Source organism: Meriones unguiculatus, chromosome 17, assembly GCF_030254825.1.
Source record: "Meriones unguiculatus strain TT.TT164.6M chromosome 17, Bangor_MerUng_6.1, whole genome shotgun sequence".
NCBI classification, from domain to species: domain Eukaryota; kingdom Metazoa; phylum Chordata; class Mammalia; order Rodentia; family Muridae; genus Meriones; species Meriones unguiculatus.
This window is the reverse complement of record NC_083364.1, coordinates 93,013,238-93,030,080: the sequence shown is the minus strand read 5'-3', so window position 1 is coordinate 93,030,080 and position 16,843 is coordinate 93,013,238. Positions and strand designations below refer to the sequence as shown.

Sequence of the window (16,843 nt, the reverse complement as noted above, 5' to 3'; positions counted from 1 at the left end):
TGGGGTAGCAGATGCAGAATGCCGGCAAAGAAGACCCACTGGCCCACCTTCAAAAGCTAAACAGAAGATGACGTCATGCTTGGCTCTGCTGCCTTCTTGGAGTACTTCTGTGGAAGCCTCAGAGTTATTAAAATGCTGCTCCATGGGCTTGTTGAAGACAGCGCTGAGTAGCACCCCTTGGACTTTGAAAGTGTAGTCAAGAGATGGGGGGAGACGCAAAGCAGGACATTTTGGTTAGCCTACCAAATAACTACTTGAAGTCTGTAAACTGCCCTTTTAAAATTCAGTTTTTTGTTTTATTTTTTTATAAGAAAAGCAGTACAGACAAAAAGATGCATTCCAGATATTTTTATGTTCTAGTACTGGAACTAAAAAAATGCATTATAATATTGCAAGAGTCCTGACAATATTGAATTCCAGGTATAAATGGTTATATTTATCCTTCTTTTGTTCTTAAGGTTGGACTCCATGAAAGAATTGCACAAAACCAATCGACAGCAGCATGAAAAACATCTGCAAAGCCGAGTGGACTCCACCAGGGCTATTGAAAGATTAGAAGGGTCTTCTGGGGGTATTGGTGAACGGTATAAATTTTTGCAAGAAATGCGAGGGTATGTCCAAGACTTGCTTGAGTGTTTCAGTGAAAAGGTAAGAATGCAAAAATACTAATCTCTTTGAATAAGGCAAAAATAGGGAGGCCTAGATGGCTTTTCATAGAGATCTTGTAATTCTCAGAAAATAATACACTCAACTTTAGAAGGGCTGAAGTCATGCCTCATTTTCTTCACTCCATTAGTTGAGGGCATCACAGTATTTCATACAAACCAAAAAGAGAGCGCCTCAGAGCACATGTGTTAAGACTGACAACTCTTGTCTCAAGACATGTTAGATTTCTGGCCTGCACTGAACTGATAGAATGAAAAGGGATTCACCTAATAGTTTTTTGTTTTTATGACTTAGGTCTGAGTTTGTTTTTATCCTATTTTTTCAGTAATTGTAAACACATAAAAATTTATTGGTAGTACAATACATGAGAAGCTTTTAATACTTTCTCATACTAGGTATTATGGGGCTCTTTCTGTTAGAGTTTTCGTCTAACAAAGCCGACACTTCATTCGTTTCAGAAGCCATTCATTAGTCTAAGTTTTTATTTATTGGGCATGTCTTATTTCTTCTGAATTCATTACTGTAGTGTGATAATTGATAGTCCTTTGAACAAATTAATTTGTTGCATGTGCTGACTTCTTAAGTAACTTCCTGTTTGTCTGTTTTAAGATAAGTATTCTACACATGGCATGCACAGATGTGTACAGTAATAATTAAAACATTTGGAAGGTGGGAGGAAGAGTGGCAGATGGCTCAGCAGGTAAAGGTGCTTACTGGTCAAGCACCATGTAAAAATGGAAGGAGAAAACTGACTATAGTTTTTCTCTCACCTCCACACATGCGCTGTGGCACGAGCACCCATATACATCATATGTGTATACACACAACTATAAATAAAATTAAAAGAAACCAGATGCCTGGCTTGATGGGCTGGTTTGTAAGCATTCGTGTGCTTTACCTTATCTTTAAAAAAAAAAATATTAAAATTATGGCCCTTAAATACTTTATCTCGAAGCTCGGATAGGAAAGCACATTTTTTTCTACCATTAACTAGGTTTTTTTGTACAGTTTACAAGTATAAAGTATAGTTGGATGATTTTTTTTTTTAATGTTCGGTTCAATAAAATAAAATCAAAGGCTTGGAAAAGAACAGTTAGACTTGTCTCTGATGGATCTTAGTTGAGTTGCGGGTGGTCAGATCTGGGATGGTGGCATTCTTATGCTTTGTAGCACTAGCATGGTTTGCTGGATTGTGCAGTTTCTGGAGCGGCACCTGCAGTTGTGATGTTCCTTGTGGCAGGCCAGTTGCTCTGGGCCAGGAAGGAAGCATGAGCTTGGTGTTCTGAGCAGGGTTTGGAGCAAAGCTGGAAGTGGGACCAGCATGGCAGAGCTGGCTAGAACGAGGAACTTTGCCTGAAACAATACTCTGTGTGTGGGAACAGTCTTTGGGACCTGCTTTCTTTAAGTTCTTGGCTTTTGTTTTATAGAACTTAAGAACTTAAGCACTCAAAATTGCAAATATAATGCTAAAGTGTATGAAGTTAGATTGTACCATTCCTGGATTAAGAAGAATAAGTAGTGCATAGTGTCTTTTTCTGATATATGTGTGCTTCCGCTCGTGGATACCATGTTCTGGAGAAGTCTACTTCAGGTAGTGCTATTTGGCCGTCGAGTAACTGAGATACTTTTCTAGCATATCTGAAACCTTACATATTTATTATATTTTCAGTACCAGAAGCAGGTGGTCCTGTATTTCAGAAATGCTTCCTTCATTCTTACATCTTCATATGCTTGCATTCAGTTGTATGTGCTTCTGCTGAAAGTGTCAGGAGTTGTCATCCTTATTATTTGAAGATAAAAATGTAAAGGGATAATTGGATAGATATGAATATTATGTTTAGTTATGCTGCATAGAAATTCTCTTAGAGTAAGTCAAACAACCCTTTTTTTCCTGTTTTTTGAAAGTTAGAGTGATTTTTAAACTTGAATTATCTGTTGGTCATGTAAACTTTGACAACTCCGTTTCTCCTCCAGTCATCTTGTTAGTTTTTCATTTTAAATTAGCTCCTAACTATAGTAATGCTAGTTTTTAGTTTGGAGAAGTTGAAGAAACTGTAGTGGTGCAGAGTCTTGAGATAAGTCAATGTTGTGAACCTTGAAAGAAATCTAAAAGTGAGTTTTAAGCTCTAGGTCCCAGAGTTGTCTTCTGAGCTTTAAAAAAAGACATTCCAACTTTTTAAATCAGATAATTCTTTACGGTGCCAGCACAGCCTTGAGTTCTCATAGTAGGGAATGTTTTCTTAGACTAAAAGGACACATCTTTGGTACCTTTGTCTTTAAGTCTTGCATGATTTTAAAAAGGAGATTACTGTGGTGTAGATGAAAACTACAAGCCATATTGATGCAGTAATTGGGAAATAAAAAATTCAGATTAGATAGAGACTTTGGACTACAGAATCATCGTTGCTGATTTGGAGACATGGTTGTCCATGGTGTGGCACATGAAAGAACCTTTAGTATGCACCTTTCTGTGAACATTTGCTACTTTCATAGTGGAATCATGCAGGAATATGAAACTCCTTTAGTACACACATCTTTGTATTCTGCTTGCCTTTTGTATTTTCAACATACAGTCTGTTCAGTTCAGAAAGCTGCTATAACACTTGGTGCCAGTGTTCTCAAATTCTAATTAATGTCTTTTCCAGTTGTGCTAACCATCGGGAAACTAGAATTTCTGGTTTCCTCAGGTATGTGTGGTAGTCGTTAGCATTTTATGAAAGTTTCAAAGCATTTGATTGTTTTATAAGGTATTTATAAAGAAAGATGTTCTCGTTTTTGAAAATTTAGATGCCATGTTTTGTAGTCTTTGTATTCTTTGGTGCTAAGTAAATTAGCTAGGTGTATTAAGTTGGAAATTTTTGTATACTTTGAAAGCTGAATTTATGTGAAGATTTTATTATAAAATAAAGAAAAATGAACATTAGCTAGGAAGTTTAATTTCAGACTGGTTAGCTTGAAATTTTATATACCCTTTTAGTTTAATTGTAAAATGTCCAATAAAGTTCCAGAATAGTTTCACATTTAACATTGTTGTAGGGTACTTTGTATGAGTGAGTGGCAGAAAAACTTAAAATGGACAGTTAACAGACACGGAGCCATTGTAGTAGGTTTGGCACAGCAAAACAGTCATTTAAACCAGAAAGTTGATCAAATATGCGATGTGCCTGTAGCTGCAGCATTCAGGAGGACGAGGCAGGAAGCCAGCTCGGGCCCATATTGACTTCTAGACCAACTGAAGCTACATAGAGTTCCTCGTCAAAAACAAACAAAAACAGACAAAGAAACCTCCGAGATTTCCCATGGAGATCATGTTGCTGGAAAATTAAATATAAACTTAGGCTTGTAAATACATTTTCTCTGAAGATAAAACATTGAAAGCTCGACATCTGTTTACTTGTTCTTTCTATTAACATGGAGACATTACATTTATTAAGCTGACTTTTGCTGCGATAACCAGGCACTGGGCATTTAGTTTTGTACACAGGTTGCAAGAGTGATGCTTCCTTACTTACAGTGATTTGCTGTTCTGGTCTTGTTGGGGACTCGTGCTTATTTGCTCATAGAGAGAGTACGTTTTCAGAAAACCGGAAATAGCATGGAACCCTCAGATGAATAAGCCGCTGAGGAGTTTGGTGTTACGGAGTGTGTTGTATTTTTACAGGTGCCACTGATTAATGAACTTGAATCAGCAATACATCAGCTGTACAAACAGCGAGCTTCCCGCCTTGTCCAAAGACGACAAGATGATATTAAAGATGAATCTTCGGAGTTTTCAAGCCATTCAAGTCAGTCCATCTTGAAGGTTTTTATTTTTCATTAAACAACCTTGTTTACCTAGTGCAGCCTAATTAAAATATAGACCTGTTTCTTCTCAGAAATTTTCCTAAGTTAGGTAGATCTAAAAATTGTAATGCATGTATTTGGGTTCCATTTAAGAACGTATGGCCTAACCCAGGAGCTGAAAAATGTACTAATATTCTGTCCGTCTACTCTTCCCTGGATATGCTTTTCAGTCAGCTTTAGAGCGAGCACAGCAAAGGCATGCTCAGTATTTATTGCAGAGCCGCTATTTCTTTGACCCTAACTGATAGACCACCCCCACCCCTAACTTCATTCTCTTCATGACCTTGATACAAAGAGTGATTTTGATCACAGTAGGAGAAGGATCTTGGAAGTTACGGGGGAAGGAGAAGGGAGGAGGCTGTGTTGTGTGGCACATGGTAGCTTCAGGATTAGAGGAGTTTGGTGACAACCCCCTGGGTGAAGCAAATGCTCTTCTGTTTCTTTCTAAATGGTTTTTTTTTTTTTTTTTTTAGTTTGCTTTATATACATACTGTGTATTTGGTTTTTTTGGGTTTTTTTTTGTTGTTGTTTTTAGTCAGCTAATGCCTACAATTCTTGAAATTTTGTAGAAAATGTAGAAATTGAATTATATTGTTATTTATGACATGAATTCTGCAAAAAAAAAAAATCCTGAAAATTAATTAGAAACCTCTTTGAATTCTTATAGCCAGATTCTTTAGCCAGATGCCTTAGAAAACCTTTTAATTCCATTTCCCTCATTGTACTCCATACTGGGTGGTCTGATGCAAGTTTTCTTAGTGTGGGTTTCTCATGGTTTCCTTGCCCTTTCTTTGTACCTATGCTAGCAGTCTCCACAGTATCACAGTTATCTGACAGACTCATTTAAGATGCAGATCTTCCGGTCCCACACATGGAGATTCTTCTTATCCAGAAATCTGCATGTTAAACAACTGCTCCAAATGATTCATAAAGGAGCCTCATGCTGTTCTTAGAACAGTATATAGCTAAACTCCCAGTCAGGAATTGGATCTATGGAACACATCCTCCTGTTTGTCTGATGGGTGATGAGAGACTTAGAGAAGATGCTGTGGCCCTCAGATCTGACCCATGCAGATTGAGCTGTGAACCATTTGAATGGCTTTGGCCTGGTTTTGCTGTAAAAGTTTAAATTCCATCATTGACATTGGGCACCTAAATGACTAATGCATCCCTCCCAGATCACTTTTGATCCAGAGAGCCAGATTTCGGGGGCAGATTACAGGTAACCATTGTGCATCTACAGGAAATCATCTCCTAAGTGTAATGGAGTAAGCTGTGTAGCACATTCACTATCCTTGCTGTTTATAATCTAGTCTTCAGAGTACAAGGCTTCATAGTTACCTGGAACTTGAAGTTTTAGTTATATGGTGTATGTTAATTAGGCTGAAAAATGGAAAGTATTGAAAAAAAAGTGAGAAAACCCTATTCTTGAGGGAGTTGACAAAGATTTAAAAAAATTATATGAGACATAAAGGAATCAATCCATTGTCTTTTTTTTTTTTTTTAAAGAAAAGTGTCAGGTTTATCTGTTTAGGTTGTAAGTTCTTATTTGCAGTTTTTTTGTAAAGTTTTTACAGAAATGAAAGAAGCCATATCTTGATTTTTTTTTTTTTTTTTGGTTCCTCACCTAAGATCTAGAGTATACATGCTATATCAGCTATTTTGAAGGAAGAATAAAAAAAAATACATGAAAAAAACTGCACAAGCTTTAAATAATGTCATTCATTGTATGTATGTATGTCTGCCCACCAGTCCCTTGTTTTGTTTGTTTTTCTTTTCAATAACTGTTCCGTGTTTTCCAGAATGTCTTAAGTAGAAATGAGGGACTTGCAGAAGACAGTTTTCCTTCACCCTGTATTCTGAGCAAGTTTGTAGAGCCACTGAGATCTGGTCTCTAAAGAGAGCTGTCATTGTATCAGTGATCTAATGGAAGCACAGCCTAGTTCTCACGTGTGCACATAGAACCTCCATTCTTGCTTTTTCCTTTTGAAAAAGTTTTGTTATTCTTTTTTTAATTATGTGGATTTGCGTATGTCTTTATGTGGGTATGTGCACATGAGTACAGGTGTCCTTGGAGGGGAGAGACACAGAACCCCATAGCTGGAGTTGATAGACTATTGTGAGCACCCAGTGCGGGTACTGGAACCTAAGCTTGGGTCTTCTGCAAGAGCAGTGTGCACTTTAACTCCTGGGCCATTTTTGCCCTAGTCTGTCTTCTACATGAATAAGTACTTCATTATCACCAGAAAAATAGGCCAAAGAGATGTAGGAAGCAGACATGCTGTTTGCAGCTAATTTATAGCCACAGGGAGGTAGTTTATGGGATCTCCCCAATTCTAGATGTGGTGCTGGGGACTGGGTCTAGGATTTCCTACATGCAGGCAAGCCCTAGAAGCTGACCTTTACCCTTAGCCTAGGCAATCTCTTTACCAGAGGTGGGGTGCTGTGAAGGAAATAACAAGAACCACTTCTTTGACACTAAAACTGTGATGCTGGAATACAAATTTAAACAGGGGAGAGTTGGAACTTAAAGGTAGAACATTACCATGGAGTGGTCAGAAGAAAAACTACACTGTTACTAAGAAGAATTTTAAAGTGGCAAGGGATGTATGGTGTGAAAAGAGTTTCCCTTCTCAGCATGCCAGGTTTCCCTACACAGAATCAGTCCATAGTGTTGCTTGCCCTAAGAGTAGTGTTAAATAAACTTCCGTAGGCTAGAGAGCTTAAATTATTAAACCTTTGCCAACAAAATTGTTACATCTTTTTACACGTTTCTCTGTTGTCACTGTATATCATTCAGCATCTTTCTTAAAAATACTATTTTTTTCTTTTGCATGGGTAATGTAGATTTTTCATTTGTTCATTGTAATAGGATAAAGTTAGTCCTGTTATTTAGACAGATATAGTGTGTAAGCCCAGCAATAGTTGTGCTCTTAGAAATCAGTGTTTTAATTCTTCCACTTTTTCTCCTGGAAACTCAGTAATTCCAAGATTTGTTCTATACTAAAAACCTATCTAGTTTACCAGTCATTGCAGAATCTTGCTGTTGGGATTAGCAATCAGTCTATCATAATGGCTTGTTCTGTGCAAGTTCTTTCTCATGATTATTGAAGGGAGAAGGTTAATTTTAACTATTTGTTGTTTTATAGATAAAGCTCTGATGGCACCAAATCTTGATTCCTTCGGACGTGATCGGGCACTGTATCAAGAACATGCAAAACGTCGGATTGCAGAACGGGAAGCGAGGAGGTGATTCTGAAAATACTCTGTGTGCTATTAGGGAAGTTGGAATCACTTTTATCTGAATTCAGAAATCAATGTTTGTCTTCTAGGACTCGCCGTAGACAAGCCAGAGAGCAAACCGGGCAGATGGCAGATCACCTTGAAGGCCTTTCCAGTGATGATGAAGAGACGTCTACCGATATTACTAACTTCAATCTGGAGAAAGGTTAGACTCACTTGGAAATGAGACTAGTCAGATTGTTAGCCACTTGGCTGTGCTTTTAAAAAAAAAAAATCACTTTTTACTAAATGTTTTTTTAAATGTACATTTATTTATCTGTGTGTATGTCTGTATTCTACCGTGGGCTTGTAGAGGCCAGAACAACTTCCAAGAGTTAGTTCTCTACCCTGTCAGTCTCCAGGGATTGAACTCAGGTGGTCAGGCCCAGTGTAGGAGTGCAAGGCCATCTTGACGGCCTGTGGTTTTAATCATGAATGGTTAGAATGTGTGTCTCCTGCAGTAAGTGAGGTGCTGTTGAAATTCATTTCTTATTACTGACTATTACAGTTCTCAAAAGTACTATGAACACAGTAGTATTCTGCCTTAAAAACTTCTTTGTTTGTAAATTTGTTCTAGATCGCATTTTGAAAGAGTCCAGCAAAGTTTTTGAAGATGTCCTTGAGAGTTTCTATTCAATTGACTGCATTAAAGCACAATTTGAAGCATGGCGTTCAAAATACTACACATCCTATAAAGATGCTTACATTGGTCTTTGTTTGCCAAAACTGTTCAACCCTCTCATCAGACTGCAGCTCCTCACCTGGACTCCTCTTGAGGTGGGTGGTTTCTGCACTGTTCATAGCACTGTTCAAAAAGTGCTATGTTCCATGTGGGACCGAAGCTTGCTCTGTGTGCTGTCCTGAGATAGCACTTTACTCTTCTGTGCTTTTCTCTTAATGACCATGGCTGGGTGCCCCTCCCGCCTCATCTGAAAACAGTGTTTTGCATATTTTGTCCTGCTCTTGCTTGTTAGTGCCAGAGGGTAACTCCTAACATGGCTGACAGCAGAAGTAGACGCTGTTTTAAATGTTTGAATAACCTTTGTGATATGTTTTAGGCAAAATGCCGTGACTTTGAAAACATGCTGTGGTTTGAGTCCCTGCTGTTTTATGGTTGTGAAGAACAAGAGCAGGAGAAGGACGATGCTGACATCGCTCTGCTGCCCACCATTGTGGAGAAGGCCATTCTTCCCAAGCTCACAGGTAGCCATCAGGAGAGGCTCGGCACATGAGCTTCTCAGGTGCACTTCAAGCTCCTAGTCCAGTGATCATGTCATTGCAGACATCATCAATTAAATACCACTTGGCCCAAGGATGGTAGGGTAGAGAATGCTTTGCTTGAGGCTGGAAGACCAGTTAAATCTTTGTCTAAATAAGATCTTTTTGAGATGTAAGGGAATCTACTCGCCATTTTTGTTCTCATTGAGTAGCATGAGTAAGAATGTCTTAACCACTTATCTCTCTCTGAGTCCTTAATTGATTGGACAAAGTTTGATTAGGCATAGTGCTGCAGTTCTGTAATGTCAGCAGTCTGTAGGGTTGGGGAATGCCATAACAGAAGCATTCCTGTGAATTGAAGGCCACCCAGGACTTCACTGAAAAAAAAAAATCCTACTCTCTCACTCTCTTTTTAAAGACATTCTGAATTTTCTGTTACAAAGCACAAAAGTAAATACTAAAGAGCTATCTGATATTAAAAGTAACCTGCCATTTTTCTACATTTTGACACCTTGTTTCTTATTAGTGATAGCTGAAAACATGTGGGATCCCTTTTCTACAACACAGACTTCAAGAATGGTTGGAATCACGCTCAAGTTAATAAATGGCTATCCTTCAGTAGTCAATGCAGAAAACAAAAATACACAGGTACTTTAGTTCCTATGCTTGGGAAGGTTTTCTCTTCTTTTGAAAATGAGCCAGGGTTTAAAAGAATGAATGGTTACGTTAAACCAGTCGGGGATCTGATTTTCCCAGTAGGGTAATCTGCGCTGTGGAAACCTGGAGCATATACAGTAAAGTTGCTTGTTTTCAGTGCTACAAACCTGTTTGAAAGAAAGATGTCGAGTCTACTCTCCAGCAGAGCTCACTTCCAGTTTGTTCACCAGTCAAACATCCCAGTAAAAACTGCTTTGGGGGAAAATAAAAAGCAAAATCTCTAGATTAGTACATGATTGGTGATTGGAATTTAAGCATTTTTTAAAGTGGCCAGATACTCTTACAGTTAACTCTCAATGTAAAATTGCTGCATTCACTGAGCTGATTGAGAAAGCCTTTTATGGTTGTTGAATTTCAACTAACCTTATTTTGAAAATAAACTGTTGATTTTTGAGACTTCATAGAGTAGATTTGAAGTTGAAAAATTGGCAAAATGGCTTTGTTTAGTAATTGTTGAGAGGTTATCTGGTAGAGTTGTAAATATTGAACTCATTTAACATAATCCAAATATTCTTTTAACTCTAGGTATACCTTAAAGCACTTTTATTGAGGATGAGAAGAACTTTAGATGATGATGTATTCATGCCCCTATATCCCAAAAAGTAAGTAATCTATATGTAATTCCATATTTGCTTTCAGAGTCTAAACTAGAAAAGTACAAATAACTTAAAATATAAACTTTACCTGGGTATTTTAAAATTCCCTCAGAGTGACTGGAGAAATTGATCTTTTGAAAAGAATAAAACAGTGTTCTTTGTTCTCTGTTTTGGTTCCTTGGGTGTATATGCTTTTTTTGGGCTTCTGAATCATTCGTTTCCTCTTTCTCTGTCTTTTTTAAATCTCCCTCTTTCCTACCTCCTCTTCAACTTTTCCTCTCCTTTTCTCCTCCTATCCCTCCCTCCCTTCTCTCTCTCTCCCTGTCCCTCTCTTAATCTCCCTTCTATTCCTGGCCCTGTCTTTCCTGTCTCTGTTCTCACTCTCTCCTCTTTCTTTCTATCCCTGTTATATGTTGCTTCTGGGATGAATGTTGAGCAAGCACTCTGCCTTGAGCCTTCCCCAGACACACACTGCTGAGTTATTTTTCTGATCCTGTTTACTTATAGACATTCTTGTTGATAGGAATGAAATGGCATTATAAAATATTTGACTGTTATTTATTTTTCTTTTAGTGTCTTAGAAAATAAAAATTCTGGGCCTTACTTATTTTTTCAACGACAGTTTTGGTCTTCTGTCAAGGTATGTATTCATAGGCCATCTAAAAAAATAATTTTTTTTTGGATTTTTTGTGCTATATTCTGAGAGAATTTTTTTTATTAACTCTTAGGCTTATATCAGTGTTACATACACACACACACCTTCATCTTACAACCAAATATTTCAAATGTTTATTTCAGTTTAATATTCTCACAGGAAAGTTTGAAAGTAAGGCCCAGGGGAATCTCACAAACTACTTAACTATAAGTCACAGCGTAATGAATGTTGTGTTCAGTAACTATAACTACAGTCTTTCTCCTGAGTCAGGTATAGCACTGGTTGAGACAGAAGCCTTCTGCGTGAATTCATAGTACCAGTGCACTTGGCAGGTAGATAGCAGACAGATGATGCCAGTTTTGGTAGCGATAAGCAGCCCTGGAGAGCTCAGGGTTTGATGGGGGCTCAGATGGGTAAGGCTAGCCTTGTAGTAGATACTCTCCCTCTCCAGGAAGTGATTTTGAGATTACACCACAAGAGTAGTTAAATAGAATCCAGGGAAAGGAAAGCAGGCTTTGATAAAGATGGAGACAGTGCAGCATGGCCAGGGTTAGGGAAGTAGTCATGTGAAAGGCTTATCTTTATCCTAAAGGTTAGAGGAGGCTAACAAATTCTGCCTGTCCATATCTCCTTTGCCACAATTTACACTCTCTTGAGTGCATACTTCTGTGGGTTTTCATAAAATACATTAGTTACCAGTGCCAAGATGAAAGACACATCACCCCATAATTCCCTTTGTAGTTTAGCCCACTCTGACCACCTCCCAACCTCTTGGTGTTCTATGGTTTTCTTTGCAGGAATGTTTTAGTGGTGCAATTACATGGTAGGGAGCCGTTTGAGTCTGGCTCTTCCCCTTGAGGAGTCTTTGGGATTCACTTGCATTATGCATTATCAGTAGCTTGCTGCTCTTTACTGCTGTGTGGGAGGTGGAAGCATTGAGTTTTCTTTTCTATTTAATTCATTTCCTGGTTATAAGGAACTGAGATGCTTTTCAGTTGAAGTAATTAGGACTAAGAGATGCCACAAGGATTTTTCCCAGTATGTTGGTTCTCATTTGATTCCACTGAGTGAAAAACCAGAAGAGGCTTTTTGTTCTTCGTGTTCACCAACAGCATATGAAGAAGGTTTTATTCAATCCTTACTTTCCATTTTCCAGATTGCTTAGTGGTGTTGAGCCTGATTTCATAGGCCCAATGTTAACTGCCCACTGGGTGTTCTTAGGTCTTTTGTTCTCAGATCTTTTGCTCAAGTTTTAAATTAACTAGTTTTTGTTTGTTTGTTTGTTTGTTTTCTTATTGAGCTTAGAGTTTTGTATTCTGAAGAGAAGATTGAGATGATTTTTTAAGTTTTGTCTGGTTTGTCTTTTAACTTTTCATTCACGTATTACAAATGTAAGTGTTCTTCTGGGTTTTTGTTGTTGCTGAATTGAGGTTTCATGTAGCCCAAGCATGTTTCAGACTTGCTGTGTAGCCAAGATGACCTTGAATTTCTGTCCTGTAACCTCAGTGCTGGAGTTGAAGCTGCACCGCTGATGGTGATGCTGTGCACTGAGAATTGGAGCCAGCTGCGTGCCAGCACCACCTTCTCCTTTGTCTCCTCCTCTCAGGACTATTTGTGCTTTAGAAATCATAACTTACAGTTTTATTCCTAACAAGAGAACCATGAAGTTTTTGTCCTTTACCTTGAAGTTTCATAGTCTTTGGTTTCACATTTAGCTGTTAACCTGTTTACAGTTTTATTTTAGGGGCTGGAGAGGTGACTCAGTGGTTAAGAGCACTGAGGACTTAGGCGCCCACATGGTGGTTCATAGCTGCCTAGAATGCTTGTTCCAGGGGACTCATTGTCATCTTCTGGCCTCCTTGGGCACTGTAAGCATGTGGTGCACGGACACAATAAAGAGAAACACTTATTTTAGATGTCAGGCCTGGATTAGGTCCCTTTGTTCCAGCACCATTTGTTGGGAAGACAGTCCTCTCTTGATTGAATTCCTTTACTTTAGTTGAAAGTTGGCTGAGCGTAGACATGAGAGTCGTGGGTAGTTTTTAGCATGGAAAGGTCATAAACATGTTGGTGCTGGGATTGAACCCAGGTCCTCTGGAAGAACAATCGGTGCTCTTAACTGCTGAGCAATCTCTCGAGCCCCCTCAAATCATTTTGATAGGCTTGTTTCTGTTCTGGAACTCTGCTTGAGAAAAGGTACCCTGTTACCTTTTGGTACTTGCTGGCAGTCACTAGGTAAAGTAGCAGATGATAGTGGCTTAGATTTGTAGAGTTAGAAAAAAGGACAGGCTGGATGAAGATAGGTCAGTACTCCATAGAGTCTAGGAATAACCTGTGTGCTTGCTTTAGCATGGACCTTCGTAGAATGAGTGCTACATTTTCTAAATTGAAAAATAAGTGGGAACTAGACATTGTTAATGTGCGATGGGACAAGGCTTCTGATTCATATAACAGTATCCTGCATTTTATGCATGAGTAGCTTGAGCTGTCCAGAAATGTGACTCAGTACAAATGTGGGCGATACTCCCACTGTGCCATGCAGGAGTCAGAAATAAAACATCCACAGTCTTTCTAAGGGGCCTGTGGTGGCAGTTGACCTAACAGCAAGGATTGCCTGAGAGTACTGTTTGCATTGACAGAAAATGTTCTCGTGTGTCTGTTGACCTGTATGCATCCACTAGTGCCATTCAAGGTACAGCTAACTAAAACTTGAAACTCAAGAATTCTTTTATAGTAGGAATATTTAGATACTTCAGAAGTGTTTATTAATACTTTGGCAAGGCACTCATCCATATTATTCATTTGGTGTTTAATATGTAATTAATTTACTTTATACTTAATAATTACTTGATATTGATTCTCAGTAATACTTTTTTTTTTTTCTTTTTAGCTATTAGGAAATTTTCTTCAGTGGTATGGCATTTTCTCAAATAAGACTCTTCAGGAGCTGTCAATAGATGGCTTGTTAAACAGATATATTCTCATGGCTTTTCAGAATTCAGAGTATGGCGATGACAGCATCAGAAAAGCCCAAAATGTGAGTGGTATGACACATACTATAGTTTAGAGCATGCACATCAATGCAAGTTCAGCTTCTTTGTCCGAAGAAGAATAGGAGGGTTTTACAAAACTTTTTGATAGTTGGGCCTGCTCTAGTTAAACTGCAGGTAGTTCCAAACATTACATCTTTTTAACTCAAGAAATAGACAAGATCTTGATCTTAACCAAGAGGCCAAGAAATGATACACAAAAAATATATTTGTCTATAAATGGTTCTGTGAGTATTTTTATAGATATCAATGACATCTTTATTTTAGGAGTAAATTTTCTTCATAGTTGTTTGATTTGAGCAGTTTGGAATAATTAATTTTTTTTCTTTCCTTAAATAATTTTAACTTAGTATGGTATGGTGTACACCTTTAACCCTAGCACACTGGAAGGCAGAGAGGCAGGCTGATCTTTGTGAGTTCAAGGCCAAGCCTGGTCTGTAGAGAGAGTTCCAGAACAAACGGCTATACAGAGGGAAAAAATAAAGAAAACAAACAAACAAAAACCTGTCTCAAAAACAAACAAACAAAAAATAGTTTTAATAGTGTTGGGCTTTCTACTTACAGTCATGGGTTATACAATTTGATATATATATATATATATATCAATATAAATATATATTATGTTTAAATATATATGTTTGTAGCAATAATTAACAGTCATAGCAATCTTTAAATTAATATAAATTTGCTGGTAGCAGGGTTTTTGGGGTTTTGGGTTGGGGGGAGCATTGTTTTTCAGAGACTGCTCTGCTGTGTCCCTGGGATATGCCATTTCTTTAGTAACCCCTGGTTCTTGTAATGGTGAGCCTTCTTTACCTGTTTGAATAATGATTGACCAAAGAAGACACTACTACTTCTGAAGCCTTGGCACTAAGGCCAGGAAGTCACAGTTCTCTGTTTACTGGGTTAAGGCTGTTGCTGTGTGCTGGATCTTTGGGCTACCTGGATTCCTACAACCAACATAGATGCTACTCACTAAAATGTTCAGGAAGTGTTTTTATGAGGGGAACTTGGTATGGTGAATCACTTTGGATAAATGAAAAAAAAAATAGGCAACCAGTTACCAGTTTTATGACTATTTAAATTTTATATCTAATAACCCTTCTGGTCATGTATTAAAGCAACACTCAGGAAATACACTCAAATACTTGGCATATTATCTTGTTTTGAATGACTGATCCATTGTTAAAAACTCAGATATATTGGTATAGTTAATGTAAGAAGTCAGGTTTTTAAAAAGATACTTTATATAGTAGTAAGTCAGAACCATCATGTAGCTCTAGTTTTTTGACATTTTCATTATGTTTTAACTTACTTTATTTGCATTTTCTACATAGGTCATCAACTGTTTCCCCAAACAGTGGTTTGTAAATCTGAAAGGAGAAAGAACTATTTCTCAGTTAGAAAATTTTTGTCGGTATCTTGTACATTTAGCAGATACAATTTACAGGAATAGTATTGGGTGCTCTGATGTGGAAAAAAGAAATGCAAGGTAATTTGTTTTTTCTTGTAATGAAGTGATAATTGAGAGTTTCTTTAGTTGTCAGATATAATATTAAATTAAAAATGGAGTAATTTTAACTTGTTTCTTGATTTATTGTTTAAACAATTACATTGTATTTGTATATATAAGATATACTCTATACTCTGGTTGTATTTTCTTATACTGTACATTTATTCAGTGTTATAAAACTTCCAAAATACACATTTTTTTTATTTGGGTTTTCCTTTTTGGGAGCATGCATTAAGTTTGGAATCTTTTAGAAGAAGATTTATAGTAAGGACCATGCCCTGTTGCAGTGAGTAAACTTGTCTCCTGTGAAGAATTGAATAGATTCAGAGTTTTAGGATGTAGTGATCTCTGGCATTTGAGGTTTCATTATGTAGAGGTAAAGCCTGGAAAGAATGGCCACTGAAATGTAGAGTTGTATTAAAGTTGAGTCTCTGTTGTAATAGAGCCTTCACTCTCCATCTTGATCCATGCTCTGGACTAAAGGCCATTTCTTGATAGTTTTGGGAATAACTTATATGTGATTTTCATGAAAAATTCTTAGGAAGGAGCTGAATAAAAGTGTGAAATCTCAGCTCATTAGGAGACTGAGATAGGAGACTGTCGTGTTCAAAGCTTGTGTGGGCCTCAGAATGAGCTCAGTGACAGCCTAAGTGCATTGTAAACCTTGGTTTACAAATAGGAACAGTATAGGGGAGCTTGGTAGACATGGGTGATTTTCCCTGTATGTGAAACCCTGGAGAGGGTTCCTGTTTTCCCTTACTAAATTATAATCCTGGAGTAATGCTCAGAGGTGTGAAATTATTCATCTTTAAGATTCTGATGTTAATATCTCAGAGTTTCTTCAAAATAGAGTGACTTAGGGCAGGGCTGAGAAGGAAAGTGGGATTAGGCTGTATTGAATGAATTTTAAAGGAATTGAAATTTCGTTCTTCATGGGTTGATGATGAAACCAAATGGAGTTTTCTGTTCATGTTGTACTCCAAAAGAGCTAGGACTGTTGTTGGGAAGGAAAGAGAGACCGAGCTCCAAACGGGTTTGGGAATCATACTGCTTTTCTTTGTAGATATTGCTCAAAAGCATTATTCTAAAGAAAATGTTTTCTTTCTGTGTAGAAATGATTTATTGTCTCTTGGCCAGTCATTTGAACAAATAACAGATTAAAATTTTCCCATGTATTTCCTGAGCGTGGTATACACACCTGCCATGGTGCATGTGTGAAGGTCAGGGGCAGCTTCCAGGATTTGGAGCTCTCTTTCCACCATGTGGAGTGTGGAGACTGACTCCGCAGTAGGCTTGGTGGCAA

At 37.8% G+C, this 16,843-nt stretch overlaps 1 protein-coding gene across 1 annotated transcript in view; it reads left to right on the top strand.

Annotated features, from left to right (window-relative positions):
* The window catches only part of Paxbp1 (PAX3 and PAX7 binding protein 1), a 28,702-nt gene that overhangs the window by 10,525 nt on the left and 1,334 nt on the right, over positions 1 to 16,843 (top strand). The window contains exons 7-17 of the mRNA XM_021628562.2: positions 459 to 648; positions 4,328 to 4,451; positions 7,659 to 7,758; positions 7,842 to 7,957; positions 8,369 to 8,568; positions 8,850 to 8,994; positions 9,536 to 9,657; positions 10,252 to 10,328; positions 10,896 to 10,962; positions 13,868 to 14,014; positions 15,365 to 15,519. Coding sequence (XP_021484237.1) covers positions 459 to 648; positions 4,328 to 4,451; positions 7,659 to 7,758; positions 7,842 to 7,957; positions 8,369 to 8,568; positions 8,850 to 8,994; positions 9,536 to 9,657; positions 10,252 to 10,328; positions 10,896 to 10,962; positions 13,868 to 14,014; positions 15,365 to 15,519 — 1,443 coding nt within the window. The remainder of the gene's footprint in view (positions 1 to 458; positions 649 to 4,327; positions 4,452 to 7,658; positions 7,759 to 7,841; positions 7,958 to 8,368; positions 8,569 to 8,849; positions 8,995 to 9,535; positions 9,658 to 10,251; positions 10,329 to 10,895; positions 10,963 to 13,867; positions 14,015 to 15,364; positions 15,520 to 16,843) is intronic.